At 36.7% G+C, this 27,992-nt stretch overlaps 1 protein-coding gene across 1 annotated transcript; it reads right to left on the bottom strand.

Moving 5' to 3' along the window:
- LOC149831290 (glutamine-dependent NAD(+) synthetase-like) lies at positions 1–22,492 on the bottom strand. Its single transcript, XM_090013800.1, has 13 exons — positions 22,124–22,492; positions 20,291–20,596; positions 19,159–19,382; positions 18,874–18,977; positions 15,656–15,790; positions 14,222–14,390; positions 13,501–13,636; positions 7,561–7,699; positions 5,921–6,097; positions 5,592–5,759; positions 1,153–1,248; positions 678–806; positions 1–350 (listed from the first exon to the last, which is right to left on the bottom strand). The coding sequence occupies exons 1-13, from the start codon at positions 22,315–22,317 to the stop codon at positions 126–128; spliced, it is 2,202 nt and encodes a 733-aa protein (XP_089869926.1). The 5' UTR covers positions 22,318–22,492; the 3' UTR covers positions 1–125.
- Between the last annotated feature and the right edge of the window lie 5,500 nt (positions 22,493–27,992).

Genomic DNA, 27,992 nt, shown 5'->3' with positions numbered 1-27,992 from the left:
GAAAGACCAAATGCAACTACCATGATATGAATTAGAAAGATAAGGGTCAACAACATGTTGCATGAATTACATCTTATTACCCCCATAAAAGCAGAGATATCAAAATACCTACCAAACTATTAAAATTACAAGCCAGTCCTCGGGTTTCCAGCGTCAGCTGCTGCAACCCCCATTCCAGTTGCATGGACCATGGAAACTTCCAAGTCTGTTGGCTCCTTAGGTTTTACCACAGGGATGCTGCCAGCTGCACCTTTCTGTACAAGTTCATCAATCTTGCGGAACTGATAAGGCCACCTTGTATTGTATAAAAACTGGCGAAGATCAAATCTATTGTCTTCTGGTGAATAACTCTGCAGGAAACAATGTTGTCTTTCTTAATTTTCCATGATTAGTGAAAGCCTTACTTAAAAATTCAAGAATAGAAAAAATAGGCAAATGTTTGAGCACAACCTGAAAAAATTTAAGTCGAATGAAATAAACAAAATGAAACCATATGGAGTTAAAGACATTGGAGGGTTGAAGGAAAAAAAAGAATAAGAATTTCTATTCCAAAAGATATTAGTTTCCACATTTTAAAAATAAGTCAAGTCTCTTATATCTAAGCTGAATATACTTCATAGAATGCAAGCATAGACAATTGAATAATTAGTCAGTCAAGATCTACATCATGAAAATACCTCAGCATGATATGATGGCGTTAGGACAGTCATCTTATGCCGATTCATTGAGTAGTACTTAAAGAAGTGCTTGACCTTTGCCGCAACCTCAGAAGGAGTAAGCCTACCATGCCACGTGTGAACAAGGTTCTAAAACATAAAAAATAAAGCTATAAATAACAGACATTAACCAAATTATAATGCTATGAACACCTTTCCATCAGGTACAGATCCACTGCAATGGATACCACACCAAGTTAGTCCACAGGAGTACTTGATCCCTTGATGTTTGCTACAGTTGATCGATTCCATGTCATAAATGCATGTGTGTGCTTACATGTGCACACATAATAAGAAAAAACAATAAGATAATTTCATCTCTCAAACAATCTGAGTATAATAAGTAAAAATAATATTATTTAACTATGTCATCATAAGAAGGGTTGTTGCACAACCTAGATAATAAACTGTGATAACCTGAGTTTATGAGAGTAACCTGAAACATTGAGACAGGGCCACATCGGAAAATCTTTCTAAGCCGTCCATAGAATGATAACTCCTCATATGTCATGCCCATATCCACTTCATCTAACTGTGCCACAAAGGCAGAACGTTAGACCATGAACTCACATTTTTTATTCAATCTTACTTATTGTCGAATTAGTTTTTTAAATAGAAAAAGCAAATTATTTCATTTCCATCAACTATCATGTTATCATGTCTTTGTATTTGTTGCGATCTGCATTGACAAGTTTAATGTAAATCCATCTACTAATTATGGGATCAGCTGATCCTTGATCTGCAACAATACAAATGTCATTCTAGTTGAAAACCATTTGAACAAACAGATGATAAAATAAAAACTATCCTGCATACAAAAAGTGTTTCCCTCTACCACAAAACAATATCATTGGATGTTCACAGGGCAATATAGATAAAGTTTGATACCAGTGGGGCCAATATGAGGCATATTGATAGCTTGCAAACCCATGCTTTTGAAATTCATTTGCAAGTAACTGATCTGCGGCTTGCACAGGTCAACAAATGAACCAGATAGGTCAATGTGTCCATGCAGTTAGATTAATCGCCTGTCTGAGTCAAGGCATCACTCAAGTTTATGTTCAGTCCAGGTTTGATCACATAAAGGGCATACAATATTGAACACAAGCATGGGCACATTTGATTGAAAATAAATTCCTCAGGCATGTGTGAAAAAATCAGACAAACAACTAAATAGTTGCTAAAACAGAAATCTGATGTATGCATCTTATAGGTACCATAAGTAGTGCAGGAATGTGTGAGAGCTTGCACTTTCCTCAGGCTATCTGGCTCTTCAGTTGCTACTTTCTCTTTTGTAAGCCCTCCATTTGAGGGCATTAATGCAGTTAGACTGTCACCTTCATCTGCAATTGAGTTTTGTCTGATGAAGATTTACTTCCAGCTCTTTGAGGACGAACATGAGAAAGCAATCACTAGAGACATATCTTTTTTTCTTATGCACATTATTGTAATTACAGATCTTAAGGAATTTTAATAAATTTTACTTCATATCTTTCATTGTTAACATAGTAAAAAATGAAATATATGAGTTTTTCATCAGTGGAAACTAATGAATAGTGAGGCCCACCATACTGCATCTTCATCCTTTTCTCTCACATTTTTACTTTGAGATGGCATCACTGGGGCTTGTATCATTTTAAGCTGCACATTGTAGGCATTCAAACTTACTTTATGTGAATGTATCACTCACCTAACATTCTAAGTAATGTACGGGCTGAGATTCTTACTAGTTTGGAAGTAAATAGAAGGGAATGGGCATGACTTGATGCACAGCCACCACAAGATGTTGCCCAGTTATCACAAGATTGTTAAATATGTGTATATGTTATTGTTCACATATATATAGTACATATATATATATATATGTGTGTGTGTGTGTGTTTCTTCTCTTGTAATAAGTAATACCCACTAGGGTTTCTTTTGCAATTCTGCATGTGTAATAGGTCCTGCCCATTAGGGGCAGATTTGATATTTTTTATTTCTTTTATTTTTCCTTTTTTGTCTTTCCTTTTTTATGTAAGGGCATTATGGTCTTTAGGCCATATACCTGTTGGGGCTCCACAACAGCTATATTTCTAGCTGTTGGGGCCTCCACAACAGCTATAATGGGCCCCCTTTAGTCCCTCTTTAGCCTAAAAGGACATCTTGTCCCCTTTGTGGGAATGCTTCTCTTGAGCATTTGTTAATATAATAAAATTATATGTTTTATGTCTTTGTGTTATGCCCATTAGTGGCTTGTGAGTTCTTGAGTGTTTGTTCTAGCCCTTAGTGGCTTATGTGCACCATCCCATAGTGGATTTGTGTGTGCACCTCTCTTTCTATTTCATTACAAAGATGTCATCCCTGATGGAGAACACTGAATACAACAAACAACAACAACAACAACTATGCCTTCATCCCAAAACAATTGGGGTCGGCGATATGAACCAACAAAGAAAATCATTCTGGGTCTTCCACATGAATCCTTCTCCTCCGATCATTTCTATCCAATGCCATGTTCTCGGTGAGGTTCAAAGCATTCATATCCTTTCTTATCATCTCCATCCAAGTCTTCTTAGGCCTACCCTGACCTCTTTTAACTAATATATTTTTCCATTTCACCATCCTTCTAATTGGAGCATCATTAGGCCTTCGCCGAATATGTCCAAGCCACCGTAAACGATTCTCTCTCATCTTATTTTCAATGGGTGCAACGCCTACCTTCTTACGCATCTCCTCGTTCTGAATCTTATCTTTTATTGTATTTCCACACATCCATCTAAGCATACGCATCTCAGCTACACTCATTTTTTGAATATGATGTCTTTTGGCAGCCCAACATTCCCTACCATATAGTAAAGCGGGCCTAATAGTCGTCCTATAAAACTTTCCCTTCAACCGCAATGGCATTCTACGATCGCACAACACTCCAGTTGCACTTTTTCATTTCATCCACCCAACCTTTATCCTATGATTTACATCTCCATCAATTTCTCCATACTTTTGAATGATAGATCCCAAATATTTGAAACAATCATCCACCGGTATTCGATGAATATTCGATGAAAATGACTGATGTATTTTATAATTTTATTATACAAGTTTATGTAATGAACTTTCATAACATTTATGTTTATGTAATGAAATTTACTTGATGTTAATGGCTTAATGCACATCTATGTTTAATTGATCTTAATGCTTAATTTTTTTTCCTATTGCATTTTTTTCTATTTTTCCTGATTTTTTAGTGTTTTTCTGTTTTTTTGTAATTTTGTAAATGTGTTTTTTCCTATATCTTATGATACAATATGATATAGTACGATATGCATGTCTTCCTTTCTGATACAGATTCCAAAACACTTTTTTCAACATTGGCATGCTGGAATTTTATTAGGCATCGTATTCTAAAGAACAGTGGAGACGTTTCATTTGGATTAAGGATCAGATACCTCATGAATCTTGGTTTGTTTATATCTTTATATAGCAGTTGCTAATAGGCTTCCAATTCTTGATAGACTTCAGAGAAGAGGTATATTTACGGCAAATGGATGCTACTTGTGTACAAGCTCGGAAGAAAATCATGATCATCTGCTTTTAAGTGTAATGTGGCTGTTAAAATCCATGGAAGGATGCTGTTAACAAGTTTGGAGTCAAGCGGGTTCTCAACTCAAATATTGGTTGCCAAATCAAGTGGTGGTTTTCCAAGAAATTCCAAGCTAGCTGGATGACTGGGAATCTTGCAAAGCTGTCTTCAATACTGTAATTTGGATATTATGATTTATTTGGAATAAAGTCGTGCATGATGACACAGGTTGGGAGATTGATAGCATTGAGGAAAATTTGGTTTTCCTATAAGGAAATTATATTGAAAATCAAGTGGCCATTGAACTAACTCCGGTTAAAATCTGGTTAAATGGACAACCAGTTATTGATCAATACATTGCTCCACCGTACGATTGTACTCGTTTGCAGTTAGCTGGTTGGGCGATGTCTTCTGGTAAAAGATTTGCTTTTGCAGTTCAGACACAGCAGTAGGTTCTATTCAAGGGTTTATGTTCAATTTCATTTTGACTGAAATAAAGTTTTTTCTTACGTTCCAAATCAAATCCAATCTACTAAGTTGCAGATTATTTCCAATTAGGAAATTGATGGCGTTTTAAAGACAGTTGGAAGGGCAAATGGAATAATTCATCTAGTATTTTGTCATGCCTATCCAAAATTTTGGATGTTTCTGTCTTTGTTAAGGGACCAGATTTGTTGATTTTTTATTTATTCTCTGTAGATATTGTGGTGGGGAATTTTATGTATTGGAAAAATAAGCCACCTGATCATCAGGCTGCTAGTGACTCTTTCCTCATGGATACTGTGTAAATGCCTTTTCAATGAACGGAAATTTTGGGGTAACCCCACAGCATTATTCATCAAAAAGGAAATGGGTAGGTGTGTATTATGCAGCTGTCAGAAGGTGTACTGTAGGTGTATACATGATTTGATACACAGAAGAGGATAGCTCAATACAAACACAAAACACAATCAAAATAACAAGTCTTTTTTCCTCGCTGACTGAGATCTTCAAAAGTATGTTTGAGTAAAATTCAAAATTATAAGCACAAGCATAATTAAGAAAAACTTCAGTCATTTAACAATAATGTCCACACACAACGCTTCCCTTAACACTTGTATGACACTTCAAACATGATAACAAAAACATTAATAAGGAATGGCTTGAGGAAAAGGTCCCCTCCCCCAGTTCATGAAATATGAAACCACAAATAATTAATCATGTCAGAAGTTTTATACGCTTTCCGAATAATGCATTACCCTTTCGTACTTAAGTGAAATGCCATGGGGAAATAGTAATAGTAACAATATCTTATAACCAGTCAAGAGAAAGACCTGGGAATAATTGGAACGGATAGGTTCCAACTCTGCAGTTGGAGGAGCTGCTTCGACTTCTGCCAAAGATGTATATCCAAGATTAACAGAAGCCCAGCGAAGGAATGCACGGAGATCCACTTTACTAATACTCCCAATTGGATTAATATCAGCCGAGCTACAATCATACTGCACCAGGAAATGAAAAATATCACACAAAAAACTCAATGACAGGAACAATGGAGACTCAATAAAGGAAAAAGAACGATGGAGACTTAATAAAGAAAAATACAACTGCCCCATCAAATGCATATTAGGGATGTATAACAAATGGTAGTAGAAATTCACACCTTGGTTAGGTACCCTCGCAATGCTTCATCAACATTTGAACTCCCAAGCACAAGATAAAAGCCAGATTTGTTATGAACCCAAGGCATGAGAGACGCTAGCATAAAAGATACGACCATTCTTACTCGAGCTTGAATATTTTGCAGTGCCAGGTTCTCCGTGTTTGAGCCACCATCAACCTTTAAAGAAGGCTTATGTTAATGCTGTGACCCAACTAGACTAGAAACAACACATTAAATGAAACACATTAATGTGCACACATGCAGAAAAGGAAAACAGACATGGACATGAAAGAAGTAAAGAATGTTATGGCCTGATAAGGGGTTGATTGACCCATGAAATACTCTAGCAACCACTAAAATCCATGTAGTCAAGAAAGAGCTCCAGCTTACCACTGGTTTAAGGTCGGGTATGGACTTGAATTGGACAGGGAAGAATAGAATAGTTTTGTAAGCAGTCTTTGGTTCTAGCTTCATAGCTGTCGCTGTTCTTGTATTTGGTTGTCCTACTTCCTTACTTTCTTAAGACAAGAGAGTGATACCTCATCATTTTTGGTAACGGTGTAATTCTTCCATCTTATTAATATACAATTTTCTTTCTTTAAAAAAAAAAACAGAAGACATGAGTTAGTTTATGGTCCAAATATCCTCTCTGTTGGCTTCTCCGTGTTCAATTATGACAACCCCATAGACACAGATGTCATCGATATGTTCAAAACACCATGGTCTTATATAATAGAAAAACAATTTATCATGATCTTTTCAAAATACCACCAATTTAAATATATTGCTTCATGATATTAACACGGTTTATCATGGTGTTTTCACAAGTTGTTTTTCAAACTTTTATACACCTAAAAATGATATTTTGAAAACTTTTCTAAAAATTAAGTTATTTTTCTTACACTGGATTGTTTATTATTATCATTTTTAAATGGAAAAAACTTCCTGAGCATTTCCCAAGATTTATAAGGAAATCCTAAATATCTTGAGAAACTGCCTCATTAAGATGTAACCAACACATTGATACTGGTGACTGGATGCGTACAGTAAGGAAAACACAGGGTGTTCTAGTTCTAGAGAAGCTGTTGTGAACAGGACCATAGTTTTGCAAGTTCAGGTCCTTTAGGCATGTCCTTAGTTCATTGAAACATGACATTACTAAAATTGGATTCAAATGGTACCAAAACTTGAGTTGGGTCAAAAAATCGCTGACAAAAGGCAGTCTTTAGCACAGGTTGAAGTTGAAATTTATTCGTCTGGATGATGTTGAAGAAAGTAGGGAGTACACGTATAGGCAAGGTATCCAAGGCAACCATGTCATATAAATGGACATATACCATTTTGCCAAGTTTCTGAACTGTTTCAAAGAGAGACTTCAAGAACCATCTTTTTAACAAACATCTCTTTTTTAGCTTATTCTAGCTCACATCAGTATCATTTTTAATAAAGAGAAGAAAATAAAAAGGAAATTGGAATCTCCTGTCAAATGATAGACTCAGTCAACAAATTACAACACTCATCAACAAGCGCTCACCATAAGCCCATAAAGGTAAGACAGAATGAACTTTTCATGTAAAGAGGACACCCCAAAAACTAAAAAGAAAAAAGAACTCAAAAATATAAAATATTCAGATTAGTACCTTATAACAGGGCCTCCTCCCAGAAAGTGTGTGAAACAAGGAGATCAATGCGGATATAACCATGTCAATCTTCATATCAATATGATATGAGCCAATTTCATCAGAGAGGACCTTTGCTCGCAGCCTAGTAGCCTCAGAACTGCATAGATGAAACAACTAAGTCTCAGAGGGCTCTTGTCTCATCCAAATCACAAGATAAACACTGGAGATCATGAGAAAAAAATTTCATGATCCACCTTAATTAGGAAGCTAGCCATTTGGAAAGCAGACACAGCACATGGAGAGAGAAAGAGATTTCCATCTGTTACATCCATGGTAACCTTGAAAAAAAAGAAGCGATACATTTGAAATGACCTCTTATTGGAAAATTATCACTCACAAAAAGGTAAGACGTGCAGCCATATGCACAGTAGTATGCAATTAAGACATGCAGCCATATGACCATCAGTATCAGTATGTCATCTATAACTATTGTAAATCAAATTAGATGAACTTGCTCAACTTGTAGTTACTATCTAGATATTATCTCTTAAAGAGTTAGTTATGTTTCAATAAAAGCAGATCGCTTAATTCATTGTATGAAAAAATATTTATTGATAAATCATGCATCTTATGTGCATTTCATCGATAATATCTCTCTCTCTCTCTCTATATATATATATATATATATATATATATATTAAGATTGTTGTTTGGTCCTTTGTGCTTAAACCCATTATAGGTTGTGTAAATGAATCCTAATGGGTTGTGATTTATGAGATTGTTCTCATTCATTATTATGTTCAATAAATATGCTTTAATTGCATGTTATATATATGTGTGTGTTTAATATTGATTATCTTGTTCACATTGTTGTATGCATGAATTTAATTAACTCCTCATTTCTTGAAGGATCTTTTGAATTGTTATATTTTATATGCATGTTGTCGTGTTTGCTTAGTATAGTTGATGATTTGTTATTTCATTTGAAGTGCTTTTCTAAAACTTTGAGATATTATTTATGCATGATTGTTTATCTCTTCTTGATAATTTATGTCTTTTAGTGATCAAATTCTCTTATGATTAATATTTATGTTTTCTTGAAAAATATGCTGATTTTTGGTATATGATTGTCTAAAATTTGATTTCATAAAAATTTATCTTTGAGGTATGCTCCTCTCATCATTCTTAATGATTGTCTAATGTTTCTAAAATCTTAAAATTATTGTTGTTTTGTTTTTATCTTTCTTAATGATTGTCTAATGTTTCTAAAATCTTAAAATTATTGCTGCTTTGTTTGAAAATTCTACTTGAGTATTATTCTTGTTCAAAATATATACTTGTTTTGAAACTTTATAACTATTTGGTTAAGATATCTTCTTTTGTGTAGTTGGAACCTTTGTTTTGTTCTCTCTGCAGCTTCTTAAAGATGATATGGGTTGAGAAAGAAATTTCATTTTTGATGCATCATGAAGATGAAGATAGTCGATGCAGGCATTTGGTGAAGATTATCATTGAAGACTTGGATCCTTCCTATTGATTCCTTTTGTATTTTCAAACTTCCGGTATATCACATCGTGAGTTTGAGGGGGAGTATTAAGTTGTATATATATATATATATATAGTTTCATATTGTACATATATATTTCTAATGATGTAATAGGTAATACCCTCTAGGGGTATTTTTGTCTTTTTTAATAGGTTGTGCCGATTAGGGGCACATCAATCCTTTTTCTTTTCTTGTATTTTTTTTGTTTTTGTTATTTTCTATGTCACATAGGTGTGGGTGCGGATACAGGTGAGGCGATGCAACACTTTAAAAAAACTTGGGTGCGAGGGTGCGGGGAGGGTATATATATAAATATAATTTTTAACAGTTTTAAGTTAAAACTATGTGCATGTTTGTGCATTTATGTATATATATAAAACTAGACTTGATTAGGTTTAATTGAACCTACTTTTGGATAAAAATGGACCTCAATGTGGTTGACTTCACCTGACATAAAGGAAGTCGTGCCCAAGTGTCACACCTGCATGGTTGTGGGTGCAGTGCCCTGTTAGAAGAGTTCATGTTATAATGATAACAAGTAATTTTACCCTTGTGTCCTCCTTTGTATCCTCCCCCATTATGTCCTCCATTGAATTTTCTTTCAAAGTGAGGTGATTTATAAGTTTTTACAAAATTTCCGGGTCTTGATACGGTAAGAACCTCGTCATTAGACTTGTGCATTCTAAGTCTTGTTTCTTCTTGACAAATTTGAATAAGAGCCTCACTTATAGAAGAAGTCGAAGTCCTATGAAACAAGGAAGACCTAACTTGCTCAAATTCTGATCGGAGACCATATAGAAAAGAGAAAAGGTTTTCTCTTTCAAGTTGTAATTTTCTCATCTCAATAGCCAAATCTTCTCATTTTGCTTCTAACATAACTAGTTCATCCCAAATGAATGTTTGGTATTATGTACCATAAAGGTCTCTTACACTTTTATCTCTTTGTTTGGTATTATGCACATTGCCTTGAAGATAATATAACCTAGACATATCTTTTTGAATGAATGTGCTCTTTAAGAAGATCCATGCATCACATGTCCTTTTAAATTTGATGATGTTAGTGGTGATCTTGAACTCCATGGTATTCATGAACCATGAAAGTATTTGAGCATTGCTAGCTTCTCGATCCTCCAACTTGTTTTGGTATTCTTGCAAAGCTTTCTCTTTTTGTCCTTCGGATAGAGCTTTGACTTGATCTCCTTTTCTTCTTGTTAATTTAAGTTGAGGTTTATTAGTAGCTCTACTAACAAACCCCCAAAGCTATTTACCTTTGATTGATTTTTCATTACGATAGCCCATATAAAATAGTTGCTTTCGTTAAGCTTGTAGGGGGTGATGGAGGCGAAATCTCTTTCTCCCATAACGAAGAAGGTTTGCGTTTGAAGACTAAAGATTGAAGATCACCACCACAAAGAGAGCAATCCCAAGATAATTTTCAACACTTCAAGAGCCATAAGCTCTGATACCATGTAATGAAACAAGATGTGCACAATCAGAATGCCAACAAAGGGCAAAACAAGTGCACAAATACAATATGATCTCTAATGGACCGATAACAATCTCATAAAAGAGATATACAAAAACACAAATTCCATGATAACACAATGGCACAACTTCCACACAAGCACAATGTAAAAAAACTAATTTTTATATAACGGCCAATAAGCTTAGAAAAGCTTGTATTACATAGAGTGGTATAGAGCCTCACGTATAATGAAAAGGAGGCAGTCCAACAGTCATATTGACTGACATACAAAAAACAGAAAATAAAAAAACAAAAAAGTCTCTACAGTCCCTATTGGACTGTACTATATTATATGTCATTAAATGACCAAAATACCCCTGATATATGTATATTGTATAAATATACGTATATCAGTTATGTATAAAAATATATACACTATATTTTAACAATGGAGACTTTCCATTTAGGTTCAAGGAGTGCCAACTTATCCCATAGAGAGGACAAAGTAGGGGTGGGCAACGGGTCGGGCCGCCTGATGGGCCAAGCCAACCCGGCCGACCATGGGTCGGGTTTAGGCCAAGATTTTAGGCCCGGACCAAAACTCGACCTGCTATATGCGTGGGCTGGGCCTGGGCCGGCCAACGGGCAACTGAGCAGGCATGATGGGCTTGAGTTATTTATTATTTTTTTAATAATATAAAAATTAACTATTTTCATAGTACCTTGGTAACTACTATTTACCTAATTAGTTATATTAATTTTATGAAAACTAGAAAGATAATTAATTGGATACATGGAAAGTTGAAAACTTATTAATTATTACTATTTACAAATGGATTTGGGTCGGGTCGGGCTGGACCCAACCCGCTTCACATTGGCCCATTGGGCCGGGCCATGGGTTGCTCTTCAAACCCGAGCCCATTAAGAATCGATCAATCTTTGTTCTGGGCCACACTTAAAGCCCGGTGGGCCAAGCTCTAAATGGGCCCAGGTCAGGCCAGGCTGGCTCGATGCCCACCCCTAGGACAAGGCACTAAAATAGTCCTAAACATTCATGACCTTTTGTTTAGTACTTCTAATCTTCAATTGCAAGAAATATTGTCTTGGTCCTTTTGGGGTTTTGGGTATACATACCCTTCATAAAGAACCATGCCTCATTTGCCTTTCTAAACTTGGCAATGTTAGCACAAGTCTTAATATCCACATTATTCATGAACCATGCTAAGATTTTAGCATGGTTGTTTTCTCAATCTTCTATCTTCATTTGATGTTCATAAATAGCTTTGGTTCGATCTTCTCTTTCAAGAGCCTTTTCTATGCCTCCTTCAAGTTTTGTGAGCTTCAGTAGAGGCTCGAGAGTAGTGCCCATCACGTACTCCTAAAGTTTTTCCTCTTTGAGGTGGTTCTCCATTACAACTGACCACATCATATAGTTAGTTCTATTGAGCTTAAAGGAGAGTTCACTCTTTGCTTCATGCTCCATGACGAGGATGATTGATCACCATGTTCCGAGGTCAAAGTACCCAAGAAGCTCTTATACTGAAACAAGCAGAAATGCAAAATACAATATGCTTAAGCACAAATACAAGTCCACTAAGGGACAACACAAATGCAAAGCCAATACAAAAGCACAAAAGTGCATACAAAGGCTTCAAAGAGCCAAACAAGAGACCAATATAAAAAAATATATTTATTCACTTAACAAATGCTTAGAAAAGCATTAAGATTACAAGGGGAAGTCCCCTATATATAAGCACAAAAGAGAGACAAAGGGGGCAGCCCAACTAGTCGTTGGGCTAGCCCCCAACGACTAGTTTGGCTGCTCCAACAATCATATGAATTACAAAATATAAAAAACAAAAAACAACAACAACAACTACGCCTTCATCCCAAAACAATTGGGGTCAGCGATATGAACCAAAAAAGAAATTCATTTTGAGTCTTCCACATGAATCCTTTTCCTCCAATCATTTATATCCAATGCCATGTCCTCGGTGAGGTTCAAAGCATTCATATCCTTTCCTATCATCTCCATCCAAGTCTTCCTAGGCCTACCCCGACCTCTTTTAACTAATATATTTTCCCATTTCTCCAACCTTCTAACTGGAGCATCATTAAGCCTTCGCCGAATATGTCCAAACCACCGTAAACGATTCTCTCGCATCTTATTTTCAATGGGTGCAATACCTACCTTCTTACGTATCTCCTCGTTCTGAATCTTATCTTTTATTGTATTTCCACACATCCATCTAAGCATCCGCATCTCAGCTACACTCATTTTTTGAATATGATGTCTCTTGGCAGCCCAACATTCCGTACCATATAGTAAAGCGGGTCTAATAGTCGTCCTAAAAAACAAAAAACAAAAAACAAAAGTACAAAACAGCCCCTACTAGGATGACCCTATTACAAAAGGGAAAATACCAAAATGTCCCTATATATATACACACACACATGAATATAGGGGAATGAAAACCTCCCCAATGGAAAATTTTTGGTATTTTTTTTCAAAATTCTGACCGTACAAATGTGTTCAGCATGATTGATTTACTATAAATCAACACTTGGATCATGAATTTTAGATAGAAAAAATGGTATTCGGAGCCTCAAAAGTTTATGAAAATTGTACGCCATTGATTTTGAAACTTATAAAAACCTATCCATGCATCAGAATCAAATGCTCCAAGAACTGATTCCGATAAAAACAAGCATATAGATCACATTTGCACGGCCAGAATTTTGAAAAAAACACCAAAAATCCAATAAAACGTCCATTGGGGAGGTTTGGGAGGGTTTTCCATTGGGGAGGTTTTCATTTCCCCATGAATATATATAACTATATTTTTATACAGATCTAACACAGATCACATTACCAAACATTTTAGAAGATGACATAAAATCATGATATCACTATTTTCAGTGTATTGCTAAAAAGTGCTAATCTTACCTGTTTTCTGTTCCCATGTAGACGGTATAAAAAATGCGCCTACTGAACTCTTTACTGTCATGAGGGAGCTCGCCATTATGGTATTGACCGACACGTATAGCATCAGCTTTAACTTGTTCATCTCCGTCCGCAATTGCTGCATGCATATGCAGTCATTGAGCTATAAGAGATATGGATAATAAATGTTTGCCAGCTGAGAAAGGTAACTATGGATTGCTCCCAACGAAAATTTTAACTATGAAAAACAGTAGGATAGAGTGTCATTGTAGAAGTGGCTAAAACTGACACAAGAAAGAATTAATGTCATAAAAAAAAGGAAAATAGAATGATTACCACATTTTCTGACTTGGGGAACCATCTCCCACTCCCGTTTTAACCTAGGTTGGGATTCACTTTCAAAGTTGGTACACAAGCCCTCAAAGCAATTCAACCAAAGAATTGAACATCTCATTTTTTTTTATCTTAGCCAGTTTCTAGGATATTCACATTTAGTGAGGGATTTGTTCTAAATGTAAAAATTGGTCTCACTAGATTCTACTAGCACATTGCAAAAGTACCCACCCCCTTAATAAGTTTTAAGTTGTGTTGCATAAGCCAATGCACTAATCCAAGAGAACGTGTCCCCTTGCTATATAATGCATGACGAAGTCTGGATATAAAGATAACAATGGTGAATGGTCTAGATAAACATGAGGATGTTAAATGCAAATATTCAGTGTACCTTTCATGATCAGCTGGCACATACATCCAATAATAGCTGCTACAGAAGAACTATCTGCTCCGCCTGAAAGTGGAAGCAAATATCCAGAAGCTCCACTCCTTCTCAAGTAGTCCCACAGCCAACAGCTAGGCCCTAAAGCTATCTCCTCCTCTGGCAAGTGGTACTTGACCTGCAAGGTCATAAAACTTTAGAACTTCGGATAGAAATGCAGAAAAAAGGCAACTTGCTGATAATTCTACACACAAGTTAGCCTTTGCTGGCAGAAAAAGAATTTTCAAAAAAATAAAATAGAATAAACAGAAAGGAGGTGTAGTCATTGCTGCAGTAAGGTTTGTTAACTATTTCCATGCACCTGGTTAGCATATTAAACAAACTTACCATAGAATTGACAAGTACTATCTTTTTCTTCTTTTTACTATCTTTGGGGTGTTTCTTTCATGCCCTTTGCTATGAAAGAGGCCCTTTTTCATAGGAAAGGAAGCCTCTTTCCCTAGAGGGGTAAAACAAACATCTTCGTAGGTTCTACATAATGAATGCAAAAAAACATCTTTCCTATCAAAGCCAGTTCACGCTTCCTCTCATGCTAAAGCACTTCCCTCCTGGGTTTCCCTCTCAAGAGAAAATGGTTTCGCTTGGGTGGGGATGCAACAAACGCCCCCTTCAAGTTCACAAATTTCCATAAGGTAGCATAATGGATTCCTTATATAGTAACTTTTCCTTTCAAAATAAAAAGTTGAGACAGCTTTTAAATTATTCAGTCTGACAATTATCATTAGAGATCTTGAACAATCATATCATCACTATGTCACAGGGGGCTAGCAGGGTGCCGCACCCGCGTCGACACGAGCACCGGGTGCGGTCAACACACCCAGGGTCATTTTGGTCCAATTTTCGAACTTAAAAAAATTGCCAAGAAAATTTTTTTGTCCTATATGTCACAGGGATTCTCCAACTAGGTGCCGCACCTGCACCCAATGCGGTCAACCTGACCCTGTGTGCAGTCAACGCACCCAGGGTCATTTATGTCCAACTTTATATATATATATATATATATATATATATATATATATATATATATATATATATATATATATATAATTTTCTATATTTTTGCCGCACCCCCGCACCCATGTGACATAGTATCATCATGAAGCAAAAGAGAGAACAATGGTATATAGCAGAGAAGCAGAGATGGCAAGAAAGAATCTGGGCACGACTTTAGTGTAACCATACTTTCCTATTTTAATGAATGCATGCCTAAACAAGTTTTCATTCAGAGCTTGGTTTGGAACCAAGCATAGGTTGCCAGCACATCTATCCATATACATAAACTAGGCTTGGTTTATTACTCTTTACTATATCTATAAATGTAAAATTAACCTAGAGAAGTGCATTCATAAGTGAAAAGCTATTTGTGACCAAGAAATAGCTCACCTCAATTGGCAGCGAAGGAAATTCTTGGAAATTGAAAGTTTGGCAGAGTTTATAATGAACTGCCACAGAAGGAACCTTAGGCTTGTAACTTGCTTGATCTCGCAAACTACTGATTGCTCCTCGATAGCTAACTACCTGATTATTAAGACAGATCAAGAAATGAGTTGTTAGACTGTCGAGAAAATATTAAGGATAATAAATAACAGAACAATCACAGAAGGAAATCCATGCCAAAATGTTTTGGCCTGGAATATACACATGAATATCACATGTACTAACCAAGGTTTCTACTAAACCAAGGCAACATTTTGGATTGCATCCCTTAAAGAATTATAAGCATAGAATAAAGTTTTTTCAGATGGAGAGTTACAGGTGCAAATTAGTAAACTTCCCTTCAAGTTTTGGTGGGCATGCACCCACAAATTCACTTCTTCAATTAATAAAGTAATGATGAACTAAACCCATTTATAAGTTATTCTGGATGGACCATCGACAAATCAACAGAACAAACTAGAAACTCGGACATCATGACTGGATCATTTCATTATTTGATCATCAATTTCTGACACCCGCAAAAACATCCACACAATAGGGAAGAATCCAACACTCCTTCCTATGTAGTTGCTCCACATGGTGCCTTTTAAAACTCAATGGACAAAATCCTTAAATGCTGACATCTGGACCATGGAGGGATCATGCTGCAATGGAGTACTGGGTCAAAGGTCAGAACAAGTATCATTTTGAAGTTTGTGTCTGTGGATTGAGGGATTTAAGGGACGTAATCTTGCATTAGTGGAACCAGCCATCTGAAGGCAAATAGGTGGGATTTAGACTGATGGTTAAGTTCAGATTTCTCAAAAGTAAGATGAAAGGATGATTGAAGGAGCATAGAGAATATAGTTTTCGCCTCATGAACACTTAAAAAGTGAAGCTCAGGGAATTTCAACTACAAAGGCGCAACGATGATGGATTGACAGAAATGCGGGGGTTGCATTCTCACATCAGTGACCTGATTTCACAAACTCAACGGCGTATCCATGAAGAAATCTGTTGGAGACAAAGATGACATGAAGAAATCTGTTGGAAATATTTTTAAAGGTTCCAATGCTTTTGATTTTCAAATTAGTTCCATCGATAGAAACAATATGAACTATAAAAGGGTTTAGTGCATTCAGATAAGAGAGATTCTAGAGGAGGCACCGAAATCAAGTATCGAAAACGTATCGGGAGGAGAGGATGTGGAGACGGTGACACTAAAAGTAAGTTGAAGATGTCTTAAGGAATTGTTGAAGTGCTTCCGTTAATTGGTTGATGGTATCCTTAAGGTCTCCTCCTTTCTTGTTTGCTTCTTCACCATTTTTGGATGATTCTTTAACAGTTGCCACCTTCTTCTTAAGCTTGAGACATTCTGGTTTGATATGTCCTGGTTCATTACAAAATGGCATATTATTCTCCTCACTCTACCATTGTTATTCCTCCCAAAATGAAGTCTATATGTTTTGACATAGTTGTTGGGTCTTGACACGACAAGGACTTCCTCACTTCCTTTGTTCATGCCAAGTCAAGTTTCAGCTTGGTATACCTCGACAAGGGCCTCGTTAAGTGAGATAGTAGTAATCCTATGCAAAATTGAGGACCTAATTTGCTCAAACTTGGGTCTCAACCTGAATAAGAACATAAAGAGTTGTTCCTTTTCCAATTACTTTCGCCTCATTTCAATGCACGTGCCTTCCCATTTAGGCTCAAGCAAGGCCAACTCATCTCAAAGAGGAGAGAGAGTTTCATAGTAATCTCTCACACTCTTATCTCCTTGTTTTATAGTTTGAACCTTCTCTTGAAGGAAATATTGTCGTGCCAAGTCTTTTTGCATGAACATGTTTTTTAGAAAGATCCATGCATCACAAGCTTTTTTAAACTTCACAATGTTGGTGGCTATCTTAAATTTCATGCTATTTAGGAACCAAGATAGGATTTGAGCGTTCTCGACTTCCTAATCCTCCACCTTAATATGATGTTTTTTAAGAATTTTTTCTCTTTCTTCATCATCAAGGGCTTTGATTTGATCTCCATCTTTTTTGGTGAGTATGAGATGTGGCTCACATGTAGTGACACTTTCGTACCCCTATAGTTTTTTGCCTTTAAGATGGTTCTCCATAGCAGCGGCCCACATTAGGTAATTTGAGTCATTTAGCTTGAATGTGACCACCGTCATGAGTTCTTTTTTGCCTATCTTTGGAGAGAAGAAATGAACTATCACGAACAAGTGTGGAGGAGAGAAATGAAGTATCACGAACAAATGCTTGAGGAAGATCCCTTCTTTGCCACAACCACGAACTTTGGAGAAGTATCACGCGATCCCAAGAGCCTATGGCTCTGATACCATGTAATGAAAGAAAGAGAAATACAAAAAGAGCCACCAAGGGCATACAAGAGTCAAAAGAGAGTGCTCAAACACAAGTCCACAAAGGGACAATACGCAAGCTAATCAATAGCAAATATAAAAGTTCACAATAGCAAATACAAGAACACACACTTAAAAATAATATGATCATTATTATGAGAAAATGCTTAAGAAAAAGCATTAATACAAGAGGGGATTTAACCCCCTTTATATAGGCTATACAAGACTCAAAAGAGTAGTTGGGATGCTCCCAACAGCTATAATTATAGCAGTTGGGGAGGTCCCAACACTCCCAACGACTATATTGGATAAAGTCCAATATACCCTCATGCAAGAGGGAAAAGACAGAATAAAAAATAAAATGAAAAAATATACACAAAGACAAAACTGCCCCTAATAGGCAGTACCTATTACATACATGTAAAAAGACTAAAATGTCCCTACATGGGCAAAACCTATTACAATGAGAAACAGTCAAATATATATATATATATATATATATATATAAGTGAATTTATATCAATACATCTTAACAGGCCTACCTTTTCTATTGTTCGAACAATTAGAGGACTGAGACTGGGTGATACCTCGCCATCTACCCCTTAAGATTGATTATATTCTGATCTTTAATTAACAGATATATTCCTTTCTTCTTAAAAAAAAAAATTTGCTTCCAGTGCCTTGAACTGGGAACAACTCGAAATACGATAAAAAAAAAAAGGCTTCAAGGGAAGGAACAACACACATATTTTTCACTATGAACAGAAGAAAGTGAAAAGAGCAACAGCAATAATATAAATGAGAGAGGAAAGCTCACAGCATCCAAATCAACTTGTGCAAATAAAACCTCTACATCCTTAAGTGAAAACTGGGAACCTTGGGCAACAACATCTCCATTCACAGCAACACAAGAACATCCATCTGCCTCAGGGAAACACCAAAATCATCATATTGAAGAATGCATACGAGCCTGAATGCTCAGGGTAAGTGTAAAGATTATAGAAAATGGAGACATTCAGCATTGAACACAATTCACAGAATGCAACAAATGCCAACACACAAATCTAGAAAAGCAAAAAGGAAAAAAGAATAAATGTCAAACCATAGTAAAGCCGGCCACCATCACACCCTTTATGATTGCTATATATATAAACACCGCCACATACAAATGTAGCATTCTTGATCCGGTCCATTCGGATGTTTAGCTTTCTCAATTGGTGATGACTACCACTTGCATTAACAAAGACTTCAACACCATTCAACGCAAGCTCAATTCGGGGTGCATCTGGAGTAAAAAGTTCCTCACATGTTTCAGCAGCAACCACTCTGATGAGAAAAGACAAATCAGAATGACTTACTAGTGTGGAAGTTAAGGACTCATGCTTGTCAAAAGCAAGAATATACACAGTTCTTTGCTTCAAAAACTCAAAATAATTAACTCACTGGATATATTCACGCCTTTTGACATATGTATATTTCATCATTCATTGCTTATGGCAATGTACAGAAAAAATCCTAAAAAGAAGACTGAGTCTACTGAGAGGACTGTGACCTTCATGAATCAGCCAAATCAATTAAGGCTCTCTTTGGGAGCTGGCGTTGGAGGGGAGATAAGAGAGCTGATGGGAGTGGAGAGGAAAATGGATGATGAGAGTTGAGTTGTCAACTACATCTTTTTTAGGATGTAGTTGAAATGGGGATATGGGAGACCATCTCCACCCTCCTCTTCACTCCCATCTCACAAATCTGGGTTACCAAAAAAAATGGGGGAATAGAGGATACAATGAATCCCTATTTCCCTCCCATCTCCATCTCAAATATGGCATCCAAACAGAGCATAAAGGCAAAAACCATTACATGTGAAACATTATTGAGTTGCAAAGTTGAAATCTAAAACTTCCGGCCATTGTATGAAATAATCTAAAAAAGTGGATGTGTGACTCTGCAGGAGATTCTCTGTATAACCAATGCCATGAGACAAACAGTGATTGCTTCAGATAGGGGGTTGCTAAGTTTGCCAGATGCAAAAATTTAAAATGAAAAATTGACATGGTGGCCCTTGTCAATGTTGCAGATTTTTGTACTAAGTAGAAGCAGGAAGCAAACTACAACAAAACCAAACTTTACCGGAACTAATCATACATGCGATACAGAAATACATTAACAAGCAGATTAAAAAGCATACAGATTTCTCTGTGTCTGAAAGTTTAAAGTGCTGAAGACAAGAGGCTTACGTGTCTGAGAATGTCAGATACCCATAACCAAAGGGAACTGTTTTTTGTGAAGTAATCTCATAGACATTGTGCGGGAGTTGAAAATCAATCAACTGGCCTCTATGCTTCCATGCTGAAAACCATCTTGGTTCCCTGTAATTTCCATCACCAGCAAGGCACATCTTTGGTCGAATCAAAAGGATCTTCCGGTCTAAACAGAATATTTGGCAGTTGTAAAGGGTGCTTCCTTCTCTAACTGGCATGCCGATACTACATAAAATGCCTTCCGTCCATTCTCCTGACAGAAGATCTGCCAAACAATCCCACCTACATTCATCATCAGTTCACTTTTTATAAACGAAAACACCAAAAATAATATCTAACTTAATAAGAAAGATTGCAATCCAGAAGCAACATTATGAAATTGGAAATGGCAACGAACAAAGACCAAAGTTCTTTAGCCTAATACTGAATTGTTACTGTGGATAGTGAATGACAAAACGCAAATGCGCATGCAGTTCATCTAATATAAGCAAGTAAAAACAAATGTCAATTAACTTTATGTGAAATTAAAAGAATTTAGGTTCAGATCATGAATTAGTCCCAAAAGGATTACATGAATTCCTTCACACATAAGCAGAAACTTCAAAAAAGAACAAAACCGTGTAAAATCCAACTGAAATTCTGAAATTCTACTCCATTTAACATATGAATTTAATTTCTTTAACAAACGAAATTAAACCCCTAGCATGCATAAATCAAATTAAAAAGAAAAAATAACTGGAAAAGAAAATTGTCTTTTTTCAAATTATCAATTCCAAATGAACGTGATAATAAATTTGTATCAGTTGCCCGATTTCAAAAAAATAAATCAAGCAGTAATAGAAAGTTCAGCAAACCAAACAAAATTAAGGAATCCTACTTTGTCTGAAGACATCTTTTCAACCCTTTTCTAGAGCTATTTCCTAACTTGAAAAAAGAAATAACGAAAGGAATCTAAAGAGAGAAAAAGTAAACCCAACATGGAAAAACAAAAAGAGCAGAACATAAAGCTCAACGATCACAAAGAACAGAAAAGGAAAGGAAGGAACTTATACTTTGTAAAAACAACGTATTCAACGATTTCCAAACCATACCGATTATGTAACATGCAAAAATCCACAAACCAATCCGAAATTAAAAGAGGCTCCCGATTCGAGCACAGATAGCAAAAGTTTACATCCTCAATCCGAATTGATTCAAAGATAGAACAGAAGCACCGGAATGGACAACTGCAAACCTCATCAAACTAAACCGAAATTACAAAAATCCTCCTTCGACGTGAATCAGCAAATTGAGTCCTCGACCAAACTAAACCAATTCACTACAACATAAAAACCACAAACAATTCCCAACAAATCGAAAAGGAAAAAAAATCATCTCATGCAACAAAAACAAAGAACTTCCATTCCTTCCAAGACGAAACTCACTCTAAGAAAACACACACCGACGATTCTAAACGAAGAACGAACGATCGATTAGAAGACAAATCGAACTGCAAAAAACTCACTCTAAGAAAACACACACCGACGATTCTAAACGAAGAAGAACGAACGAACGATCGATTAGAAGACAAATCGAACTGCAAAAGAATTGAATCCACCTGACAAAGGGCTAAAGAATCGAATTCGTCAAAAAAAAAGAGAAAGTAAAAAACAAAAGGAAATGAACTCGCAATCGAAGAATTTACTTCTTCATGCCACAACAAAACGAAACAAAGCGAACTTCGGATCAGGATTCTAAGACGGCTTCCGATGAACTAAAAGTCGACTAATTAAGTGAAAAAAAAGGAAAATCACAGAGGGTGAATTTTACGCGTGGGCGTGGGTATCAGGCTCCAAGAAATGATCCTCGCAACCGTAGCCGGTGATCTCGAGCTCGGGGCCGACCCTGACCCTCGCACCCATCTCCTTCGCCCTAGCGATCGACTCCTTCACGTTTCGCAGGTTCAGGTCGAAGTCCATCGCCCACTGGTTCAGGCTGCACGTCGCTACCTTCAGGAGCCTCATCCTTCCTTACTCACTCCAAACACAGAACCCTCACAGACAGAGAAGAAGAAGAAGAATTTAGGATATCGCCGCCTTCGTCTTCTTCGGATTTTTATTGGGCGGGAATTAAGCAGAAAGTTCCAAAAGAAGCAGAAAGTGGCGTAACGGAAATGCGGCCAGAAATGCGAGAGGAGCAAGAGGGTTAAAAACAGAAGTTGATTTATTAACGCGTTAATACATGGACGTCAATGAACCGGAATTTATTCTTTGACGAACCCATATTTTAAAAATTACAAAAGTGCCACTTCTTTTTATATAATCACTTAAAAGTGCCACTTACATGTCATCTTTATAATATGCTCAATAACTAAATACTTACCATTTTATTAGGTAACGATCAAATTGTAATAAAACTCTCTTTCTCTATTAGTCCCATATTAAAAACAAAAGAACAAGTAGTGACCATTTAGTTAAGGAACTATTCAAATGGGAAAACATGTTTTATATATATATATATATATATATATAACTGAAATATGTAAATCAGAATAATATGTAAACTGATATGCACCGATATTTTCATTAAGTTCTTTTTTATTTTCTTCTAAAATTTCACCTCACGGATGTAGTCTAGATGCTTGGTTTTATAGAATCAAACTCTTAGATCATCCGATTAAGATATATAAGAAGAATCTTTCAAGACTTCAAAATCAAGGGAGATTAGATTTTTTATAAATATTAAAACATGCAAAAATCACATTTTTTTATTCGATTTCAATGATCCAATAGTCAATTCCAAGCAAATGGACCACGCAGAATGCATCTGCAAGGTTAGATTTACAAAAAAAGAAAACTGATGAAAATCTCGGTTTATACTAGTTTACATATTTTGTTGGTTTACATAATTCAGTTTATATATATATATATATATATTATCTTTTTTAGAAAAAAATGCATCAGACACAAGCTAGAGGCCTGCATAAAACTTGATTCATTTGCACCTGGTTAGCTTTGGGAACCCAATTGGCTCTCAGAACTTGACCCAACAGGGTACGTTCCACTCACTTCCTTATTGTCACACTCACTTTCTAGATTTTTTTATATTAGGAAATAATAGCATTTCTATAACAAACTTGCTGCTTTCACCCGCACTTCATATTGCTTTCTAAGTGTTTCCTTTTCATTTTTCATGCATAATGGCTTCACAATTGTACCACGCTTCGCGCTTCATTCTCGCTTCCCCTTCACACATCTTCTCGTATCCATTTATGGTTGATAAATAAAAAAACAATAGGCAAGCACGTATCCCTTTCTATATCCTCACATGTTGCAGACCGGATGCTGTCTATCATATGGACCTTTGGTAAATCTTCAGTGGCTTGTTCCTACAATTTGTTTTTTTTTTTTTTTAATTCTTTATTGTCATGTGCTAGTCAACTTGCATGAGTTGGTGGGATTATGGATATGTATTCTTTTTTTCCTTTTTCTCGGTTAAGTTGGTGGTGAAGGTATCTTCTCATAAATTGTGATTTTTTTTAACAAAATAAAAAAATTTATTAAAATCATGCATCTGCAAGTAAGACTCTTAAATGAGTCGAATGGAACAGGTTTGGGCTTGGCTTTTTTACCAGAGAAAGCTCATGAGTCGGCTAGTGTTCTTGTTTAGCTGAGCCGAGCTCCGCTTGTCCTTGAATGAGGCAAGCCAAATATGAGCGGCTTCATATAAAAAAAAATCCATGTTATTTATTTATAGAATATATATATATATATATATATATATTGCATACTTCTCTTTATATATTACATTAAAAATATATATCACATAAAAAATATATATTTTTAATCTACATAAGCTCACTTGAGTGAAGCCGAGCCAAACGCCTTGTGTTCGGGCTCTACTCCTTTAAGTGGCTTCACTTGCCAGCTGTATGAGCCGGTCACGAACAAGCTCATGACGAGTCAAGTCGCCAGATGTTCGGTTCATTTACCAGACCTATCTGCAACTAAGGGCTGGTAAACAAGCCTAACTAACCAAAGAGGGCATGTTCGGGCTCGGCTCATTTACTAGTGGGTTGAGCTTGTGGCTTAGCTTGTATTCTTGTTTAGCCGAGCCGAGCTCATGATCTGGTTCGTGTAAAAACATTTCATGTTATTTATACAAAGTATATACATTTGTATATATTATACTTGAAAATATATATAATTTTCTATAAATTACACTTAATAACCCACATTTTATGTGTATATTTTTCATTCATCTTTCTTTTTTATATATATTTTATTCACAACAGAAAACATATAAAGTTTGTGACAGAAACAACAAAGAAATAATTGCAATAAAGCAATTCTGTTAAAGCTGATCCACTCAATGTTTTTGGATGCAATTCTATAGTAAATCCTTTATTCGGTTGGACCTGGGTCTGGCTTATGCAATTCTAGGTGAGGTCCGGCCTGTTGATATTCCTACTAAACGCTGTGTCAATGTTCGGATGAACACAACCATAGCAGCGTCGTGAAATGAATCGAGGCATCTCATTTCACTACTATCACATTCCCTCACAGGAACCACCAACTCTCTCATGCACTCGGCAACTCTACAAAAACCCAACTGCCTTTTGATCTACAGACACCGCCTCACCCTGAGCATCTCATCTCTCTACCATTTTGACACCCAACACCACCAAACGCCAATTTCCAAGCATCGGTTGTTTCCTTCAACTCCCTGATTACCAAACACGGGAAAAATGGCGATCTCGTTGATGCAAAGGTAGTCTTTGACAGCATGCCCTTCAGAAACGTCGTCTCCTGGACGGCATTGCTCACAGCTTATGCTGAGAATGATGAGATCGAGAATGCACGCAAAGTGTTCGATGGAATGCCTCATAGAAACTTGGTCTCCTGGAATGCTATGATCTCTGGTTGCGTATGTAATGGAAGGCTGGAGGATGCGTATGTGCTCTTTCGATCTATGCTGGAAAGGAATGCGGTTTCCTGGACTGCTATGATCACTGGGTTTGCTCACAAATGGTATGTTGGCTGAAGCTAAGAATCTGTTCGACCGGATGCCTGGAGAGAAGAATTTGATAGCTTCGAATGCAATGCTTACTGGATATGTGAAGAATGGCAAGATGGATAGTGCACGTTGATTTTTCGATCGGATGGACCGAAGAGATGTGGTCTCCTGGAGGGCTATGGTCGATGGGTACTCCCGAACAGGCTCAATTATGGAAGCTTGGCATCTGTTTGATAGAATGACTGAGAGAAATGTGGTTTCTTGGACGGCAATGATTGGTGGTTATTCACAGAATGGTATGTGGGATGAAGCGTTCAGTATGTTTTTGACTATTTGAAGGCAGGGTGTGATGATCAATTCAACTGCTTTGACTGTTGTTTGTGATGCCTGTGCTGAAGGTGGTAATATCAAAGAGGAAATTCAGGTTCATGCTTTAGTTTTTGTAATGGGTTTTGAATAAGATGCAATCGCGGGGAATGCTTTAATCACCATGTATTCAAGGAATGGAAAGGCAACCCATGCTTCTAAGATCTTTAATATCATGAAGAAGAAGGATGTAGCTGCATGGAATGCCATGATTACAGGATGTGTTCAAAATGGAAGAATTGATGAAGCCTACAGGTTGTTTATTAAAATGCCTAGAAAGGATGTCGTTTCCTGGACTACCATGGTTCTTGGATTATCAAACATTGGATGTATGCAGGACTCAATTTCTCTATATGAGAAGATGCCTGAGAGAGATGTGATAGCTTGGACTACTATGATTTCTAGTTTTGTACAAAATGGTGATTTCGATCCTGCATTTCTATGGTTCATTAGGATGCTTAGGGAAGGGGTTCAGCCAAACCCCGTGACTTTCAGCAGCTTGCTAAGTGCATCTTCCTGGTTAGCAGCATTGAACCAAGGGGAGCAGGTCCATGCGCAGGCCGTGAAGAGGAATTTCCAGTCAGAAATCTTGGTCTCAAACTTGCTAATCTCTATGTACTCAAAATGTGGGAGTATAGAAGATGCATATCAAGTTTTCAGAAGTACCAAAAACCATGATCTCGTGTCATGGAATTCGATGATTAGTGGTTTTGCTGCTCATGGCTGTGGAAACAAAGCATTAGGACTGTTCAATACAATGCAACTAGTTGGAGAGCAACCAAACTTTATTACGTTTCTTGGGGTGCTCACATCATGCATCCACGTGGGCCTAATAGACGAAGGATGGCACTACTTCTATCTGATGAGGTCTTCATATGGAATCAACCGTGGGCCTGATCATATACTTGTATGGTTGACCTTCTTGGTAGAGCTGGATTATTAGAAGAAGCATTCAACTTCACCAAGGCAATGCCATTAGAGCCTTATCCAGCTGCTTGGGGAGCTTTACTTGGTGCAAGTAAAACACATGTGAATCTCAAGCTCGCAAAGATAGCTGCACGTCAGCTTTTTGAACTAGAACCTGAGAGTGCAACTCCATACGTGGTCCTGTCAAAGATGTATGCCATGGCAGGTCAGAAGAAGGATGAGAAAAGACTTGGGATGGTCAAGAGGCTGAAAGATGTGAAGAAGAACAGAGGACATAGCTGGATCATTGTGAACTCTGAAGTTCACTTCTTCTTTGCTGGGTACCAATCTCATCCGCAGTTTTCAGGAATAGAGTCTATGCTGAGGAAAATCTAATTTAATATGGCTGATGTCTAAGAAGTTGGGATATGTGATCATGACCAGAATGCAGACTGTTCCATGGTGTGCTAACCAACCTCTATAAAACAAGGAACATTGAGATGATTGACATTTTTGGTTGCCTCAGCACATCCCCTACGGCATCTTGCCACTGAGCCTGATCAACTGTGGCTCTTGGATGTCGAATTAATGAGATAAGCAATGCTGGAGAAAGGTCACAAATCAATCACTATAAAACAAGGAACAGTGAGATTTCATATTTGGATGTCTAATGTCAATCTCTTGTGACAATCTTTTTCCCATTAATCCATTCATTTCTGCTACAATGGCCAGTGTATGAAAAACATCACAAGGCCACCTTAGATGGCAACAGATGATTAAACCACAAAAGCTCGCGTACGATGCTGCCACTGTAAATCAGAGAACAGTGACGAGATTTCCAATATTTGGATGGCTTTGTGTAATCCTTTACCACATGAAAGAAACCGAAGAACCATGGTCACCATGTAGAGAAGGATTATCATAATTTTCTTCAAGAGAAGAATAAAACATTTGCAGCAAAAGAGAAGCTGTTGCTTTCATCATCTTGTTGGGCAGCTCAGAGCTAAACAAAGCTTCCTGAACAAAAATTGGATAAAGTAGTACAAATGAAAATTGTATCACCATTACCACGAAATCCTGAAAAGATTATGACATTATTCATTGCTTAGAAATAAGACCAAATATTTCACTAACTAACAACTAAGATAAATCCTAATCGTTGTAATTACTGTGAATTTCCCAATAACATCTTGGCAGATGAATTAATGTTTTCTGATCCAGTTCCTGTTCACGGAAGATATGGGTTAATATATAGAGAGAGATAAAGCAAAAATGAGCCATTGGAGTTTCTCTAAATGACAATAATAAGAAGCCACAATTGAGACAACTTTCTTTATAACAATTTTGGTCATATGCCGACCACCGAAAGAAAGATAAAACTGACAAAGTTATAGATGTGGCAACCAAAATA

This window comes from Nuphar pumila, chromosome 7, assembly GCF_984573655.1.
Source record: "Nuphar pumila chromosome 7, dmNupPumi1.hap1.1, whole genome shotgun sequence".
Classification (NCBI taxonomy): Eukaryota; Viridiplantae; Streptophyta; class Magnoliopsida; order Nymphaeales; family Nymphaeaceae; genus Nuphar; species Nuphar pumila.
This window is presented reverse-complemented; position numbering and strand designations above follow the sequence as displayed.

Bases quoted from the DNA above. Each gene is read 5' to 3' on its own strand.
- LOC149831290 (XM_090013800.1), bottom strand. From the start codon at position 22,317: ATGAGGCTCCTGAAGGTAGCGACGTGCAGCCTGAACCAGTGGGCGATG. The intron at 6,098-7,560 runs GTACTAATCTGA...CCTTCTTTAAAG, and splicing joins GGAGGAGGCCCTGTTATAAG to GTTGATGGTGGCTCAAACAC. The intron at 807-1,152 runs GTTACTCTCATA...TTTATGTTTTAG, and splicing joins GCCCTGTCTCAATGTTTCAG to AACCTTGTTCACACGTGGCA.